Source organism: Octodon degus, unplaced genomic scaffold (genome assembly GCF_000260255.1).
Source record: "Octodon degus isolate 3935 unplaced genomic scaffold, OctDeg1.0 scaffold00220, whole genome shotgun sequence".
NCBI lineage: Eukaryota > Metazoa > Chordata > Mammalia > Rodentia > Octodontidae > Octodon > Octodon degus.
Genome location: NW_004524796.1, coordinates 2,816,697 through 2,834,988, shown reverse-complemented (window position 1 = coordinate 2,834,988; position 18,292 = coordinate 2,816,697). Strand labels below are relative to the sequence as shown.

The 18,292-nt window shown below is 37.9% G+C and overlaps 1 protein-coding gene across 1 annotated transcript in view; it reads right to left on the bottom strand.

Annotated features, from left to right (window-relative positions):
- Positions 1–18,292, bottom strand: part of Mrc1 (mannose receptor C-type 1) — a 107,542-nt gene that overhangs the window by 29,389 nt on the left and 59,861 nt on the right. Inside the window, exons 10-18 of the mRNA XM_023705431.1 lie at positions 16,096–16,211; positions 12,604–12,752; positions 10,366–10,565; positions 7,984–8,111; positions 7,415–7,499; positions 6,059–6,203; positions 2,722–2,763; positions 1,328–1,491; positions 235–308 (exon numbers count right to left, since the gene is read on the bottom strand). Coding sequence (XP_023561199.1) covers positions 235–308; positions 1,328–1,491; positions 2,722–2,763; positions 6,059–6,203; positions 7,415–7,499; positions 7,984–8,111; positions 10,366–10,565; positions 12,604–12,752; positions 16,096–16,211 — 1,103 coding nt within the window. The remainder of the gene's footprint in view (positions 1–234; positions 309–1,327; positions 1,492–2,721; positions 2,764–6,058; positions 6,204–7,414; positions 7,500–7,983; positions 8,112–10,365; positions 10,566–12,603; positions 12,753–16,095; positions 16,212–18,292) is intronic.

Below are 18,292 nucleotides of genomic sequence, written 5' to 3'. Positions count from 1 at the left end.
TTTTTTTTTTTTTTTGAGATGCTTTTCAGGTTGAGAATGCTGTCTACAGCTATACCACTCTGAATACACCCGATTTCATAAGCTAAGCAGGGGCAAGCCTGGTCAGTACTTGCATAGGAGACTGAGAATGTTGCACAAATTTTAAAATGTGTTCCCCAAAGCAAATGCCTTGAAGTTACTGTGTGATCAGATCAGTTTGTCCTGAGCAAAGGAGTTTTGGGTTGATTTACTTACGTAAACGTCTTATCCAAGCTGATGGACAAACCAATAAAATATGCTGATGCTGATGGTGTACCCTTTCTGTTTACCTAGAACATGAAATTTCAAATAGTTTTATTTATAACTGTATAATAAGCAAATTCTTAAACAAAATCTATGCATTAATGAGACTACCTATTTGCAAAGTTTTCTAAGAATGAATGCATGCAGAAATGTATATACTAAGTTATGTTCTTCCTAGAAATAAAAAGATGCACATAATTTAACAACATACATTTATAAGGCAAACACCTTGGGTCATTCTCTATAATATCAAATGCTTATAATGAGTATTGGAGACACCTTTTTCAAAAAGAAAGTAGCTAGTGAGGATTGTGCATCAAAGGAAAAAATTTTACCTATAAGGATTTGATATGTAATACAGGTTTGAAATATGTAAAATACTACACAAATATATCTTAGGATACATTCTAAGAATTTCAAAGCAAGGCCACAAAGATGATATGTTAGGCCATACAATCATATCATTATAATTAAATGTATTTTTCTCCTTCTGTAATGATGAACTTATTTTTTGCTGTACCCCTTTCTACTTGTCTGGCAAACAAAAAGTACACTATAAAGATTTTTAATCAATAAAATACTTGGCCAAGCACCCTTTGAAGAAATAAATCAGACCTTCCATAATAAATGACAATTCTGGAATAACCAAGAAAGATTTTTATATGAATAATCATACAATACTATGTATCAGCCAATGATTTGATCCAACAAAGCAGGTATTTTAATTAATAATGAAGCTGTCTGATATACAAAGGGTCTTTGATTGATATATAACAATTAGTTAAGAATTGTAACTTTTGCACAACATATTAATAAACTCAAAGCTATCAAATATGGATCCTTCCAAAGCCCAGACTATTCTGCCCTGAACAGCCAAACCATAAGGAATCTTTGCCACAATGGCCTCTCTTTCAGGCATGCACAGCAGTAACTGACCTCAGGAGCCTCAACTTCAGCACATAGCTTGAAATGTCATGGGTTGCCACCTGCAGGCATTAACTATATTTATAACATGTCACTATCCCATTCTTAGCTACATTCTTACATATTTCCATAGAAACTTCTTTTCACTTTCACTTTTAACAGTAACCAGATCACCAAAATTCCTCTGGCAAAATGCTCGAGCGTTTTCCATACTTTCCTTCTCTTTGCTAAAATAATACTGGTACTCTTTGTAAACAACCCACCCATCTTCAGTGACTGGCGGATCTGAAAACATAATGAGAAAAAGTGATGAGTGTTATTTACATTAAAAAAGAAAAATCAGGTATGGACAGAGGAGCTGTGTGAAAGATGAGGGACCAGAGTTAAGAAAACGTCTACGCCAAGTAAGATAGCAGGCCAAGTATCTACCTTCCACAATTCCGTTAAAGCCAGCCACCTTCTTTTTCCAATCAAGTTCCACAGGTCCACATTGGGTAAAAGAGTTCTTAGTATTACTCTAATTAACTGAATAGCCCAGCTGGAAAGATTTACACATGTGTACACAGGATGTCCCAGGTCCTCTAGGTCCTACCAGTGAGAGCTATGGGTAACTGGATTTCTTCCCTGTCTAACAGATGGATTGGGCATGTTAGAACAGAACTGGAGACCAATGAATTCACATACCAGGATGTCAAGGCTTCTTCCAAATCGTGGCATTCTAGGTTTCTATGCTGTGGAAGACTAAGAACTGCTGAAGATACTAATTCTAACCCATGTCACCTGTGAATACTATCTTATAGTGAAGGCAACGTTATAGATAAAACTAAATTAAGGATCTTTTTTTTTTTTTTTCCAGAACTGGAGATTGAATTCAGGCCCTTACGCTTGCCAAGGAAGTGCTTATTCCACTGACCTTGAGAAGCAGGGGACACCCTGGACTCCCTGGATGAGCCCTGAGTATTACTCCAGTGTCCTTATGGCGGGCCACAAAGGCAATGTGACAACTGAAGCAAGATGCTGTATTGCTGGTTTTAAAGATGGAGGGAAGAAGCACAAACTACCTTTTCGATTTGGGTGCTCTAGAAACTAGTAAAAATAACGAAAGAGATTTGCCTCAGAATCTCTGGAAGGAGCATGGATATGCTGACATTTGGATTTTGGCCCAATGAGAGTGATTTCAGATTTACGACTTCTAGAACTGCAAGGGAATAAATGTGTATTCTGTAGGCCACCCTATTGCAGTGGGATTGGTTACTGCAGCCACTGGCCATCTGTTAAGAGGATCCCTGGCCCTTGAATTTGATTCATAGACCCATGGGATGTTGTATTAATAGGTCTTCTGTTGGTGTATTTGTGTGCATGTCAGGGAGGGATACTTCTCTCTGGAGAGGACAATCCAATCTTCCACAAGATTCTCAAAGTACTAGAAACTTCTACCTTCCTACAATTTTTACGAACATAGAAAAGCTGGGAGAAACAATTCACATAGCTATCAGAAAATAGAGAAAAACCTACTTTCTTGTGGAGCTGGTGTTGGCTCTGGATTTGGTGTTTGCCCTGTAAAGAAAAAGAAAATTAGTTATAAACACCCTCCAATCCTTATATTTTCATGGATCAAAACTGCTAAAAATCCTTACCATCCACCTCCGAACACACACAGACTCATTTTCACTTACATCGTGGGGAGTGGAATAAAGGAAAAGGAATTAGAAATTAATATTTAAACAAATTATGGAAATAATGGCCTGCAGAAATTGGAAGACAGTTTGTAGGCACCAGTCGTATCATATAAAGCAAAGAAAAGGGATATGAGTTCTAGAGTCAGGAAGTTTGCCTGCAAATTCAAAGCTTGATTTAAGTTGTTTAGCCTTCATTTTCTTAATTACAAAAAGGAATGAGGGAGCCAGGAAAATAGCTCAGTAGAATAAGAGCTTGCCTGGCAAGCACAAGGTCCTGAGTTCAATCCTGGGTACCACAAAAAAAAAAAAAAGGAATGAGTAAAATGTGTAAATAGGGTAAAATACAGCATGTGAGTTATGAGTATGTGGTGGGTGCTCAATAAAGATAAGCTTTCCACAGAACAGAGGATGCAGGAATGATTCCAGGAATATTTAGCCATTTGATCTTTGTCAAAGGAGCCAAACACATAAGATAGCCTCTTTGATACATGGTTCTAGGAATACTGGCTATCCACATGTAAAAGATTAAACCTAATCCCATATTATTTAACATGTACTAAAATAAAATCAAAATAGATTTAAAAAATCTAAACATTAATACAAATAATCTACTGGAAGATACTCTTGTAAATATAGGGATGGGCAAAGACTTTCTGAATGAACCTCAACTGCAAAAACAAAATAACATATATAATAGTATCAAGAATCAACAAATGGGTTCACATCAAATCAACACAGCAAAGAAAACAGCCAAAAAGAGTAAAGAAACATGGAAAAATATTTCTAGTATCTACTCCTTGGACAGAGGACTAATATCAAGAATATATGAAGATTCCAAAGCAATGAGATACCTCCAAATAAAAGAGCCAATGAAAAATGAACAACTGAAATGAACAAATGCTTCTTGGAATATGAAGTATAAATGGTCAACGCATTCAAAATATTCAAACTCTCTGGCCATTAGAGAAACACAAATTTAAAAAATATAGATACAATCTTACTTCCTCCCAAATAGTAATCATCAAGAAATGAAGTAATAGCCCTTCTATATTTTTGGTGGGAATGTAAGCTAGTGCAACCACTATTGAAACCAGTATGGAGATAGCTCAGAATACTAAAAATAAAAGTTTCATTCAACCTAGTTATTCCCCTTGCAAGGTATATTTCTGAAATAGTTAAAGACTTCGTATTACAGTGATCCATGTGTACCCCTATTTATAGCAACACAACTCATAATAGCTAAATCTTGGAACCATATTATGTGTCCACAAACAGATGTGGTATTTATTTTAAAATGTGGTATTTATACACAATACAATTCTACAGGGATAAGGAAATATACATTGGAGTCATCTATAGAAAAATGGATACCATAATATTAAATGCAATAAACCAGGCACATAAACTTAAATATACCATGCTTTCACTTAAATAATAATCACAAATTAAACAGTGAAATAAAAGACAGAAAACAGGAAACAAGGAGCGAGATCTTTGACAAATGGGAATAGGCCCCAGATCTGGATGGAGAAGGGAAGAAGGAGGGAAGAGATCACGAAAAGAATCACACCGTGTGATGCCCATGCACCAGCTCCGCACGAAGGAGCTAATTACCATGCCTGCAAACATGGACCAACACAAGTGAAAATTTTAGAAAGTTACTAGTTTTCCAGACAGAAATTTTATAATTAGCTGTGAATTTGCTTATAATTTCATTATCTGAAACTATTTCATATGTACTACTTGTTTAGATAACACAAACACATTTTCTTCAAAGAATCTTACTAAATACATGATTTCATAAAATTTTAGTAAGATAATTTTCTTTCCAAGTGGTTAATATGTCTAGATGGTGTTGGACTCTGATGAAAAGACTCGTAGCGCAAAGCTACAGAAAGGTCAGTACTAGTCATTGGTAGCTGCGAGATCTTTTTGAAAACCTTGGCTCATTGGAGAAAGCATAAGGAAAGCAGGAAGGAAAATATGGAGGAAGAAGAAAAATATTCAGACGGCGGGAGAGCAGGGCAGTGCCTCCAGCAGTGGAGCTGATGGTGCAGGCAGTTCCCCAACAGCACAGGGCAAGGCAGATCCCTTTATCTACTTGAAGTGGAGAAAGTTGTTGTTCCCTAATTTTTTTGTCCAAGAATAGGTTTGTCAGAAATTATTGACCTGAGTCCCCCACAGCTCAACATCAGGTCAATAATTTCTGACATTGCCAGTTAAACAGAAGACCCAATGCTATTATGGGCTACTGGACTCTTTTAGAATATTTTGCTGAGTTTACACACCTATAATATTCAATAACGGAACTTAGAAAAAATGGGGTATACCGATGAATGTCTATTTTGTATCTGTGTATTCAAAGTGGTTGGGATAGATATATAGTTGCATTTTCTTAATGAATAGAATGATTTGTTCTAATGGTGTTTGTAAATAGGATCTCAAGTCCGCATCTTGTACAGCAATTAACCAGTAAGAAGAATATATGCAGTGTGTTATTTGTTGAATCTGTACTTCCGATTTGATTTGAAACTGTCTCATTGCTATCTGTTTATCAATAAAATTTTGGGAAAAAAATGAAAAAAAAAAGAATAGGTTTGTTTGTTTGCTTGCTTTGCATAACCTAAGGGCCTGGATTCTCTAACCCTGAAGCCTGACTTGGCTATGTGGAACTTTCATAACAGGGTGAGTCTGAAGGCAAAAGGAACCTTGAGATAGTGTTCATTCATAGCATTGAACACTTTGGAAATCAATACTTCAAACAGTCAGATTTGGAGAAAAGTTTACCTAGATAGTAATTAATACTGAAGTCCAGCAGGGAAGATTTCCAAAAAAGATACTGCATTGACTTTCCCTATTCTGCTTCACAGTGCAGGACAAGCCCCTCCCATCCAATCCTGCCACGGCAGATCCTGGGCCAGCAGCGCAGCTGCTCATTGGGACAGCTCTAGTGGATGTGACTCTTGTCCAGAACTCCGGGGTGGCCTTTTGATCTTCTGTTCCTTTGGAACATTTATCTGTGCTTAGTGACTTCCCTTTTATCCTGTGAAGTGACAACCCCTGACTGCTCCTTTATTCTGTTATTTTACTTGTTTCAAATAATAAAAGGAAAATACTGGGGTGTCAGGATGGTTTTCCAATCTGACAGGAAGAGGAAGGCAAGTGACCCCCACCTTTTTGTATTTGACAAATCCAGTTGTTCAGATGCTCACAGTTGATGTCATTCCACTGCATGCTAGGGTCTCCTTTCATCTCACCACAGTACTCAACGTTGTTGTAATTATTGGGTTCTCCAAAAGCCCAGTTTTCATAGGTTACCTGTATTAGAAACATTACACTTGATTTTAGCCAGTAAGTCAAGGATCAATACTCTATTAAATCAGAGCTGTTATCACTTATGTCAGGCCAATGCCAATCAACTATTCAAGCAGAGAAAAACATACGCGTGCATTTCTTCATCCATTTACCCTTTTGTCGAACAATTTATGTACATGGGTAGAAAATGAACACCTTTTGCTACATCGAAACTTTTTTAGCTGAAGACAGTAGACAAGTGGTTGTTGCAGCATTTTCTTTACTTTCATTAAATAGAATAGATTCAAGCACCACAAAAGTAGAACTTATATAGAGGAAAAACTTTGCAAGAATTCCACTTCTCAGTATTGGAAATTGCTAAATTGGCAACAGCCTTAAGAGGCAATATTTCAGTGACTTTCTGGAAACTTTTGCTTTACTACATGAGTAGGATAAAGAAATACAATAAATTCTTACCAAAGAAAATGACCAATAAAATGTTGCTAACCAAGCTGCCAAACATTGCCAAAATGAATAGCAGACATAATGGAAAGCCGATTTGATTTGAAATTTCAGGTCCTTCAGAGGTATTTCAGGTCCTCTGTGAAATTTTCAGTGTATAATCAGAGCCTACAGAGTTTTCAACTAAACACCATGGTCTATTTCTAGAAATACAAATATAAAATCCAAATATTAATGGCTCCATAAAACAGACCATCTTCCCATGTGCCTTGAAAAGTTGCTAGCGGGTTATACAAGAAGGCAGAAGTGAAATTGTACAAAATCATTTCCTGTGACAACCACAGCAGCTAAATATTGCCAGCACTGCCAGAACTTCTCATTTCTCCAGTTCTAGGAATGGAGAAGTCCATCAGGCCTGGACAGCTACCAGTGGGACGGCCACAGTTATGCTACTTACACTGATGTACAAAAGGATTGCGTCTGCTCAGTGTTGAAGAAGTGTAACACTACATGCCCCAATGTTGTACAGAATGAAGATATTTTAGATAAACTACTGGAGTAAGCAGTGTTTCACCCAGGAAGCCACAGCTATGCTTTTGGTAAGCAGAACTAATACAGACAATAGCAAAATAGTAATCTTAAGCTCATGTTTATTTTGTATAAAAAAACTCCAGCTATCATCATAACCTGTCTTACAAATAATTGATTAAACCAAAGGATATAAAAAATGAATACATGATAAAGAAAATGACAGATTAAATCAAATTGCTCACCGGAGAGCCAGAACTCCAAGTGAAGCCCTCTGAACTACCATAGGTTAGTCCCAACCAGAACATCTCATGATAACTTCTAGTGCTCCTGCAAAATACAAAGAGGACATATGCTACTACATGCTCAATCTTCGTCACCCATAAGAGTGAATCAGAATTGCAAGTTACCTCTAAAACAAAGTTTGGTAGTACAGAAGTCAATGAATTTAGCAATCAAAAATAAAATACAAAAGATGTACATTTTGGTACAACCCATAAATTTCTTGACAGGAAGTCTCTGCTTCAAAATAAATTAACTATAAAAATCATTGGAAGATGTTTATTCATTCACTCTACAAGTATATAATGGACATCTTTTACCTTTACAGAGTAATACATTGATGGATTTCCATGTATAACGTTAAGGAATCTTAAACTCAAACTAGATCAAAAAGGTCCCATGGGTTTGAAACATGACACAGATGTCCTGAGTAGTATCCTGAACCAACAATTTCAGAAACACAAATATTTTCTCAGTATCATTCACACCAAATAGGGAAAAGAAGGAAGCATTACATAGGAAAGATATTTACGTTATCAATCTCCATATGGCTTGCAGTTCCTCCTTACTCTTGATAGTAGCTAGCTCTCCACCCAGGGCTCGACAAAAATCTCGAGATTCAAACCATGTTTTCTTCTCATGCTTTCCTTTTGCAAAAAGCTAAAGGTGATATGATTTCAGAAATTATTTTATACATCATAGATGATCAAATCAGAAGAAATAATCATTTACTTTAGATGAGATTTCATTGATAGGAAAGCAAAGGATTGTCATGGCCTCAAACAATGTGATTCTCTTGATTTCAAGTCAATTTATTAGTAACTACTTGGGTTGCAAAATTCAGATCATGGTTTTGTTGAGGAAAAGAGAACTGAGATTAAAATCTTAGAAACTGTAGGCATGTGAATTAAGTAAGCAGCTTACTGTAGAAGGCAGGATTAATTTGGTCAAGTGTGAACAACAGCACCGACAGTCATCTGGTAGAAATGGGTTAGAAGCTGAACTAACTTCAATAGGCTTTATAACTTAAAGACCAAATCCTATTATCCAGAAGACTGCAAACAGAACCATAAGTGGAATTCACAGTGACATTCCGGGACATGCTCATCTGTATCAAATAGTATCTATATTAAACTCAAACTAGACCAAAAAGGGCCCATGAGTTTGAAACATGATACAGATGTCCTGAGTAGAACACTCTCCATTACTCCCCATCAACTTTTATAATTAATATTCATTTTTCTTGTGAATCATAGCCCCCACCATATGTTTGTGGAAAAAAAGGAATTTGTTTCCAATGGATCACACCTACCAAGTGGTAATGTAAAATGACTTTGCCCTTGAACTTAATCTGCCCTTGGTTTGAGCTATCTGATCAGAGGTGTCTGAGTCAGTTTCTGTATCAGGAGCTCCCAGGACTCCTATAAGTACTTCAATGTACTAGATTTTGATATGAGATTTTGTTTCCTCAAATAAGTTTGTTTACATCTAAATTTTGTTAATCTCAACATCTTGATACTTACAAACACAGCCTATGTGTTTCCAAACCAACCCTAACAAGGGACCTCTAAAATCATGTAGTTTCCAATGAAACACATGTTGCTCTGTGGCACATCCACCGGATATTGTCTACATTGGAATTACTAGTCTACTTTCAAACTGTACACATCTCTGCTACTCCTCTCAAATAACTGTGATAACCTCCATACCCTACCACCCTCTGGTGAAGGACTACATATAAGATGATTCTGGTTTTTGTTCAGTGATGCAAGCTTTCCAGAGGTACTGACAAAATATCTGACTTGCTTTGTGTTAGGTTTTTGATACTCCACTTACAAAACCCTTCTTTGTGTCTTAGCTCAATACATTCCCTCTTGTATAAATTACACTTTCAATACTGATTGGACCACATCAACCAAGTATAACCTTGAGTTAGAGAAGACTAGACAACTTCATTCTGAAATAATTTCTTTCCTTACCCCCAGAGTCAGAGATTGAACTCAGAGTCTTGCACATACCAGGAAGCACTCTACCACAAAGCTGTGTCCCTTAGGCCTGACAAAAGCCCTTCATTGGTCTTGACATACTACCTCGAAAGGTATGGTATGGCCATGTGCTATCCAAAGGGATAATGAACAGAGATCCTGAATGCAGAACAGTGCCAGTAAGCACTATATATGTTTTTATATTTGGCTGTTTTTTAGGGAAGACATGACTTATAAGAGAGAAACAAGACTCAAATCCTTAATTCATTGGAGGTTTTATTTGTTTCTGTTTTAGCTTCCATTTTTGTTTAGCTGTTTATTTGGGTGAACTTGATTGCATAAGGAAGAAATTGATAGCCCAAAGTGAGAAGATATAAAGTAATAGAATATTGAATTATCATTTAAAGGGCATTGTGAAGTCATGTGTCCCTATCAATGCCTTTATCTCCCCACATTATGATCACTGGGGGCTAAATTAGAAAAAAGGAGAATTCTCTCTAGAAAAACATATGTGGCATTATAGATCAATCAGTTATGCTAACTAAAATCTCGGATTCCAAGAACAGAACAAAAATGAGATGCAACAGGACAGCATGAGGGGGAACAAAATTTTTCATAAAGATGGAAAGACTTATGAGCTGATAATAAAAACAGAGGGCCTAAGAGAAAGGAGAGATAGAGAGAGGTCATGACAGCAATGATCCAGGCAAAGAAGATTGTGAGTTGCATTTGCTTGTTCATTATTTTTGTTGTGGTAAATACACCTTGTCATTAGAATCCCACCAAGGAAATCTTGAAAACAATCTCTGCAGGTAAAGGTTACAGAACAATATGTTCTCTTTTTGTTTTTGTTTTTGTTTTTAATTCCTTAGTGATTCTTAAAGATAATGGATAATCAAAATTTTATTAGCTTAGTAATTGATACTTACCTTGAAACATGAGCTTGTTTTACTGGTGGTGCCCCAATCCTCTGGGCATTTGGGCTCAGGAGTTGTTGTGGGCTCTGGCGGGCGAGTTACTCCTTCAGCCCAGTGCTTGCATACAAATTTTGCCTTCTGATCACATTTCAGAACATCCCATAAGCCCCCTGCAATCCCAGTCCTCATGGCAACACAACCTGCTATTCGTCCTGCATTTAACAGTAAACACAGGCAATAGAATTCACTCAACAGGTGCTCACTAAACATTATGGTTCTGATGGAGAAGATGCCCCAAAGCCCTGCACACTCAGAGGTGAGGCTTGGGGAAGGGAACTGGATTGTGGGGGTGCTCTGCTCACTAGGGAGCCCACCTATGAATGGGCTCATCTGCTGAATGTGTTGTTAGGAGCTGGGGCCTGGTGGGCGGGGAGCGCGGGGGGTGGGGTCGTCGTGCTGAAGGGCGTATATATAGCTCCCTCTCAGGTCTTCCTCTGTCTCCACCAAGATGTGAGCCTTTTTCTCTGCCAGACCTTTCTACCATGCCCTTCCTGCCTTAGAGCCAGCCAACTACAGTCTGAAAACATGAGCCAAAATAATCTCTCCTCCTCTGAGTGGTGGTGTCAGGTGTTTTGTCCCAGCAAGGAGAAAGTGATTCAGACACTGAAGATCCACCCTGGTCACAGGAGACAGCTCAAAGCTGAGTACAAATGTGTGTGCTAAAGTCTATGAGCAGCGAGAAAGCTACAAGAAGCTACTGCACTGGTGTGGGTGGTGTTCACTTTTCAAACCATTCTTGGTTTTTATTTGCGTGGTCTATATCCCAAACTTACGATATTAAGCTAAGTATTTTTTAAAATAACATTTTGTATTTCTAACATCTGGCATTTAATGACACAGAGCTTTTAGTATAATGATCAAATCAGCCATGATGGCAAGAAATAGTGATTTAATGGACTCTCCTTCCTGCCTGCCTTACTCCCTTCCTCCTTGGGCTCCAGTTTGATGTACTGTTTTGTTCCCTGAGGACATTCAAGAACACACCTCTCAGAATCTTACTGCTGAATGAGCAACAGATATAAAGGAAAGCTCAAGAATAAGAATCACCAGATGTTTTTAAAGTATACATTCAGTTCTTAATATGCTACTCTATTATTTTACAAATTACCTAAGATTTTAGTATTTTATAGCATTTAATGATTTTATAATTCAACAAGAATCACATGTTCTGATTATTAATATATTTTCCTTATTGAAAGCTGAGAATTCAAATTAAAATAACTCCTAGTGATTAGAATATAGTAGGCAAAGTATTAAATTCCTACTGATGGACTATTATTCCTTTTTTAGCTTTTGACCCAGGTACAATGAAACATTCCCTACAAAGAATGTTGAATTCTCTGGATGCTATCATCTTGTATGATGTATATGCCAGTGTAGAAGAAGATAAAGAATTATTCAGATTCCATTTCAGAAATTACTTATAGTCTCTAATCATGGAAGACAAATCAAAATCAATAGCTGGGTGGGTAATACAAATACAAACAGCACAAGTTGGCAACTACCCAGCTTAGTCTAAATCTATGCTTAGAAACTTCTTAATCACATAACTTTTTAAAGTCCCAATTTCTACATCCTTTTACCAGGAACCAAACTCAGGACTTCACATTTGCCACAAGGCGTTGTGCCCTTGAGCTAAATCTTGGCCCTCTACATCTTTTAAATGAAGATATTTAAACATAGCCTCCAGGGTTCTTGTAAGGACAGAATAAAACTCAAGGTATGTGAAGGGCTGAACACAGCCACACATTCAAGATAATCAGAATAATACATTCCGCATAAGCACTGCCTTTACTATGCTCCTCAAAAGCACTATTTCCATTCATAGCTGCACTGAACAGCTTTAGATATGTTTCATATAGTTTTAAGGAATATAAATTTTCAGGAATAATATGACCAATCGAAACATGCATGACCGTTTAGGATTTTATAAATGTTTTGCAAATAGACCAAATAACTAGCGGTTTTCTTTTCTTTTTTCCTTAGAACACTGTAAATTCATTGGGATTTGACTAAAAAATAGAGGAAAGGAAAAAAATAGAAATATAAAAAGTTAGGGAGAGCACAATGAGCTTGTGGGGTTCAACTGGTTGCACAATCCACTTAGAAAGGTATACATGGGGGTGGGATCTCGCTTGCTGAGTGGGCGGGCAGCGGGAATGAAGCCCGTGGGCCCCGCCTGGCACCTACCTGGCATATCTGCATTCCAGTGTGTGAACCGGACCTCCTCTTGTATGGTCCACTGAAAGGTGCCTTTGACTTGTACATCCGAAAGTCCTGTCCAAAAATATTTTTCAGGCCTCAATCCAACCAAACTAGTCAGGAATGCTTGTTCATATCTTTAAAATAAAAATTAAGATTCAACTAGTCTTTAGAAACATCGATAGAAATTTTTGAATTATCAACCTGAAAACTATCTCAGTTCTCTGAGCTATGGTTTAGATGGTGATCTAATGTATTTCATTTATATGTCATTTCAATTTTAATAATTTTCACTAAAGAAATGAGTTTGGGGGACTGGGGAGATGGCTCAGTAGGATAAGTGCTTCCCTGGCAAGTGGAAAGGCCTGAGTTCAATCCCTGGTTCCGCAAAAAAAAAAAAAAGAGTTAATGGGGGAAAATGTCATATACCTGGACAAATAAAGTGATTTAAAATGCTCAGATTATTTCTTTCCAGCTTCTATACCCTCTCTGCCCTCCTCAAAATCTAAAAGAATTTTTTAAAACAAAATAATTTTGAAAACAACAACTTAAAGAACTCGTTTAAAATTCTCAGCCCACTTTTCAAATAATCCAAATTCCCTACTTGATTCTTTTTGTTGTTGTTGTTGTTGTTTTTCTTTTGAATTTTGTGCAGGGTCTCACTATGCAGCTTGGTCTCAGTGATCCTACTGTTTCAGCCTCCCTAGTGCTGGGATTACAGGCATATGGCACCACACACAGTCTCAGTGGTTGGCTCAGCATGCCTGGGGGTGGGTCAGTGTTCCATGTGGTGTCAGGGATTGAACCCTGGTCCCTGTGCCTGCCTAAGCAGGTATTTAGTTGGCTGAGTTATCTTGCCAGCCCTTCTACTCGATTCTTAATTATTCAACTAAAGAGAAACAATAATACCATCTAGAATATACAAATGAAATATTCTCATGGATTTTATTCCTTAAATTTCATATCTCAGCCCTAAAACCAAAACTGTCAAGAAATGCACAAAAGCAAATCCAGTTTCTAGAAAGATCTGGGAGCAGAAGGAGGAATTCTAATACCTTTTTGCCCTGTAGATTTGCATTTACTAAACTAGTATAAACTGGTAGCAATGCAGTTCAGTTGGCAAGACAACCAGAGCAGAAAAGGAAGGTAGGAGTCTTAGCAATAATAGAGTATTTATTAGACTGCAGTCTAATTCACACCCTAAACAGAGTGAACACCAATAGATCCAAATGTAATTACTTTTCTTAAAAGTCTGAAAATCAAATTTGGCAACAGAGTTAGTGAGTGCCACATTACAGACATCACAGAAAACACTTAAATTAAAACAAATATAAAATGCAGTGAAGTCTTGTACATAGTTCTCCAACAGACCAATTAGAGCACAGGCCAGAAAGAGTCCCCATGAGCAGTTTGCCTCCTTTGTTATGAGGCAGAAAGTATCTACACGATGATTTCAAATGTGTGCCTTGTATGACATGCCACAAAAAAATAACGTAAGGTGAAAACAGTTCTTTTATAAAGACTGCACAATACAAATGTTATATGAGGTTCATTTTATCAAATGATTTTTCAAATCAGCCTTCTAGATTTTTATTGGGCCTGCCTTGAAATACCAATGTATATCATTTATTATATTGAAATTCAATGGCTGTTTTCTTCTTCTAATGGACACTTTTGAGCTTCTTCTAAGTTTCTTCACTGTCTTATCCCAGGCTTTGCAAAGAGTAGGCGAAGAATAAATAAATGATTCTCAAACATAGATGGGACCCTAAAAACCAAAATCACCTAAAATCTTCTATTTCCATTTGATTTATTAACCTATCGGTATACTAATTAAGCAAAGCAAAGAAAGAAGTAGATGAATGGAAAGAATGAATAAATGATTTAGTGTGATATTTATCTATCTATCTATAGTTATAGCCATATATCTAAGCATAACTCTGACCTACCTTGTCTGACAGTAAGTAGGTCCTAAAAGCCCACCCGCTCATACAGAAGGGTCCTTCCCCAGACTACAGAGAGAAGAAGGCAAAGAAGAAACTGAACACATAGGCCTTGCATGGTTTCCCCCCTCAGGCTATGAGGTATCATGCCTGAGCAATGCTGTCTCTGTAAAAAAAAAAAAAAAAAAAAAAAGGACAGAGTCTAGAAAGCTCCCAGATAGATGAGTGCATGCGGTATCTGGGGCCCATACAAGCAGAAAAGGCATGAGAGCCTCGCCCCTTCTCCCACACCGCACATTGTGCACCTTTCCATCTGTATCATTTACAACAAACCAGTAAATAAAATGTTTCCCTGAGTTTTCGGAGCTGCTCGAGCAAACTAGATGAACCCAAAAGGAGGGCACGGGAACTGCTCTCTCTAGCCTGTCAGTAGCACAGAGAGAAGATCCAGGAGCGTGAGCCTGGTATCTGAAGGGATGAGTGGGGACAGACTTGGAGACCAAGCGCTCAACCTAACTCCATCTCCAGAAAGACAGTGCCAGAAAGGAACCAGATTGGAGGATTCTCAGCTGGTGTGCGCAACAGAACAGTTTACTGGCTGGTGGTGAGAAGTTCCCACACCTGGGAAAGTCACCAGTGAACTGTGCTGGGATGGATGGTAGGAGATGCTGAGTTTGAGGTAGTCTTTCTTTCTGCAAACCCACTTTCATTCTGTTGTCTTTTCATGGTGGAAGATAGACTGTGGGATATGGAGCTGTACAATTTATTTGCTATAAAATGTTGATGTAGGGGCCAGCTAGATAGCTCAGCAGTCTAAAGCACCTGCTTAGGCAAGCTTAGGCAAACGCAGGGACTATGGTTTGATCACCAGTGCCACATGCTGCACCAGCCCTGCCCACAGGACAGGCTGAGCTGGCCACAAAAAAAAAAAAAAAAAAAAAAAGGAAAAAAGTTGATGTATACATTGGAAAAAAGTTAAATCTATAAACTACATTCAGAAGATTATTAGTAAACCGTTCTGAATATTACTGTGTAGTACTAAAAGCACCAAAATAATTTTAATGTTCGAAATGAAACATCTAAATAAGAATATGAGTTTTAATTTTTTTTTTTTTTTTTTTTTTTTTGTATTTAGGACAGGGTCTAGGGTCTCACTATGTACTTTGGGCTCATAGTGATCCTCCTGTTTTCAGCCTCCCAAGTGCTGGGATTACAGGCACGTGCCACCACACCCAATCTCAATTGCCATCTCTCAGCATGCCCCCAAGAGCAGGGCCAGCACAGCACACTGGGGATTGAACTCCAACTGATGTGCTCTGTCTAAGAACCCCAACTGCTGTGCTCTGCCTAAGCAGGTACTTTAGTCTGCTGAGCTACTTGGCCAGTCCTAAGAATATGAGAAATGATGTTTTTGCTCTTTATAAACCATACCTCGGGATCACACTGAGTTTGTCCAGAAATTATGAAGATTCTGATAGGATTTTCTGAAACTTTTCATTATATGAGACAGTTTAAAATGAAATTAAAAGCTACATACCTGTCTTCAACAGTTGTTAAATAAGCCTTCTCATTTTCGCATGTTTGGTTTGCTTCTGTAAATGTGGACAGTGTGTTTCCAATCAAATAGCAGTAAAAGCCATGTCTTTTCCAGCCCTGTTAATGTCATCAAGTAATAAAGAAATAAGCAGATTATTATGCATATTTATAAGAAATATTATTTAATATTATTTAATAATATTAATAATGAGACAAACTGATGAAATAGCAAGGCCTAAAGAACCCAAATTTGAAGGATTTGAAATGAAAATTTCATAGCTAAATAAAAAAAAACAATAGTTTATGGTTCCTCACATGACAAATTACAGGACTAAACTGAAGGGGAAGGATGTCATTCTCTTCAATTCAAATGAATGTTCCAAGAAGTCTATATGTGAAGTGTTGAGTCACCAATGGGAATGAAGGGAATGAATAAGATTTAAGTTAAGAGTAGGAAGGCGAGGGAGATAGCTTAGTGGCAAAAGTGTCTGCTTGGCAAATGCAAGGTCCCAAGTTTGATCCCTAGTAGCACATGCCGTGTTGGTCCCAGAACCCCAAGCATGCCATGCTGGCCCTGGAACCCAGCATGGTGGTACACAAGTGTAATCCCAGCACTAGGGAGGCTGAGACAGGAGGATCACTGTGAGTCAGAACTGCATAGCGACACCCTGTATCAAAAAAGGGAGAAGGAGGAGGAGGAGGAGAAATAGAGAACCCCAGAAAATAATCTGGGCCATATCATGCCTAGCTACCTATTAAGCCAAGTGAGTAGAAAACAAAACTCTATTATCTGGTCATGGAAGAACACCTGTAACATCTCAGGAAATAGGTAACATGGTTTGATGTGGCCCTCTCCTGTACTATACTTCAAGAACCCAGAAATAGTAAGTGAAAACATGACAGCAAAATTTAAAAAAACCCATGCCAGAATTTGAGAGGAACAAGGGGAACACATCAGGTACCAAAATAAGCAGAATACTAAAAGCTGAACAAAAACTGGACAAGCTATTCTTGCCTGTTTCTTGAGTCAAATATAGATTAGGGTCCAACAGGGCTGGAGTATTTCTTTCCATACAGGCGTGGTGGCACACACCTATAATCCCAGCACTCAGGAAGCTGAGGCAGGAGGATCAGTACAAGTTCAAGGCCAGCCTGGGCTACATGGTAAGAACTTATCTCAAAACAGCAGGAGAGGGAGGAAGAAGGAGCAGGAGGGGGAGGATAAGGAGAAAGAGAAGAAGAAGACGACAATATTTGGTCTTTAACCCAACCAGGGCAGGGAGTTGAAATGAGGTCCTTGTACGAAGAGGACACCACTAAGGGCAGCACTTCCCTGAAAGGAGAACTAAACTGGCACAGGTAGGTGCCAGTTCTGGCTTTATACTGTTTGTGTTGTATGGAAATCTATGGCCCATAAATTCAAGTTATATTTGTTCTACCAAAGGGAAATCTCTCAGGTACTCAAAGAAATAGAATACAAAACCATACAAGAGAAATATTTTGAAAAACCAGATTGTGAGGTTAGTATGGGAATGAACATGGCTACTAACTCACAATCAAAAATGACAAATCATGTGGGAAAATGTCCCCAATGTAAGAGAGTCTGCAATGTAATAGAGCAATCTGATAAAGATTGTCTAAAAATGAGCCCATTTGAGATGACTTAATAACAAAAGAAATAAATCCATTGACAAAAGATCAAAATACTACGTGCAAAGAATCAGAAGATTTAAACAATAAAGAGAATTTCTAGAGAACATATACAGAGACAATATCTTTTAAAACACAGTGGCCATATTTCATAAAGTAGGGTTTTGGAGAGAATTAGTAAATAGGATGACTATAGCACAGGAAGAGAGATGAAAAAGCAAAAGGGACTTGAAGAATAATGAGGCTGAACACTGATCTAAGTTTCACAGAAATGAATAAAATTAACAAGTGTTAATTTTCAAGAACTGAAAGAGATAAATGTTCAAAATGAAGAATTACACTAAGTACAAAAAGGAAAAACAAAATAAGTCCCAATCTAAATACATTGCAGCTCTCTAGCTGCCATCTTGGGTCCCCGCGTGTGTGCGCCTAATCTCAGCTGGTCCGCCCGAGACCCCCTGAGCGCCAGCCCTAGTCCCCCGTGCTGCCCCATATCCGCTCCGACAAGATGAAAGAAACTATCATGAACCAGGAAAAACTCGCCAAAC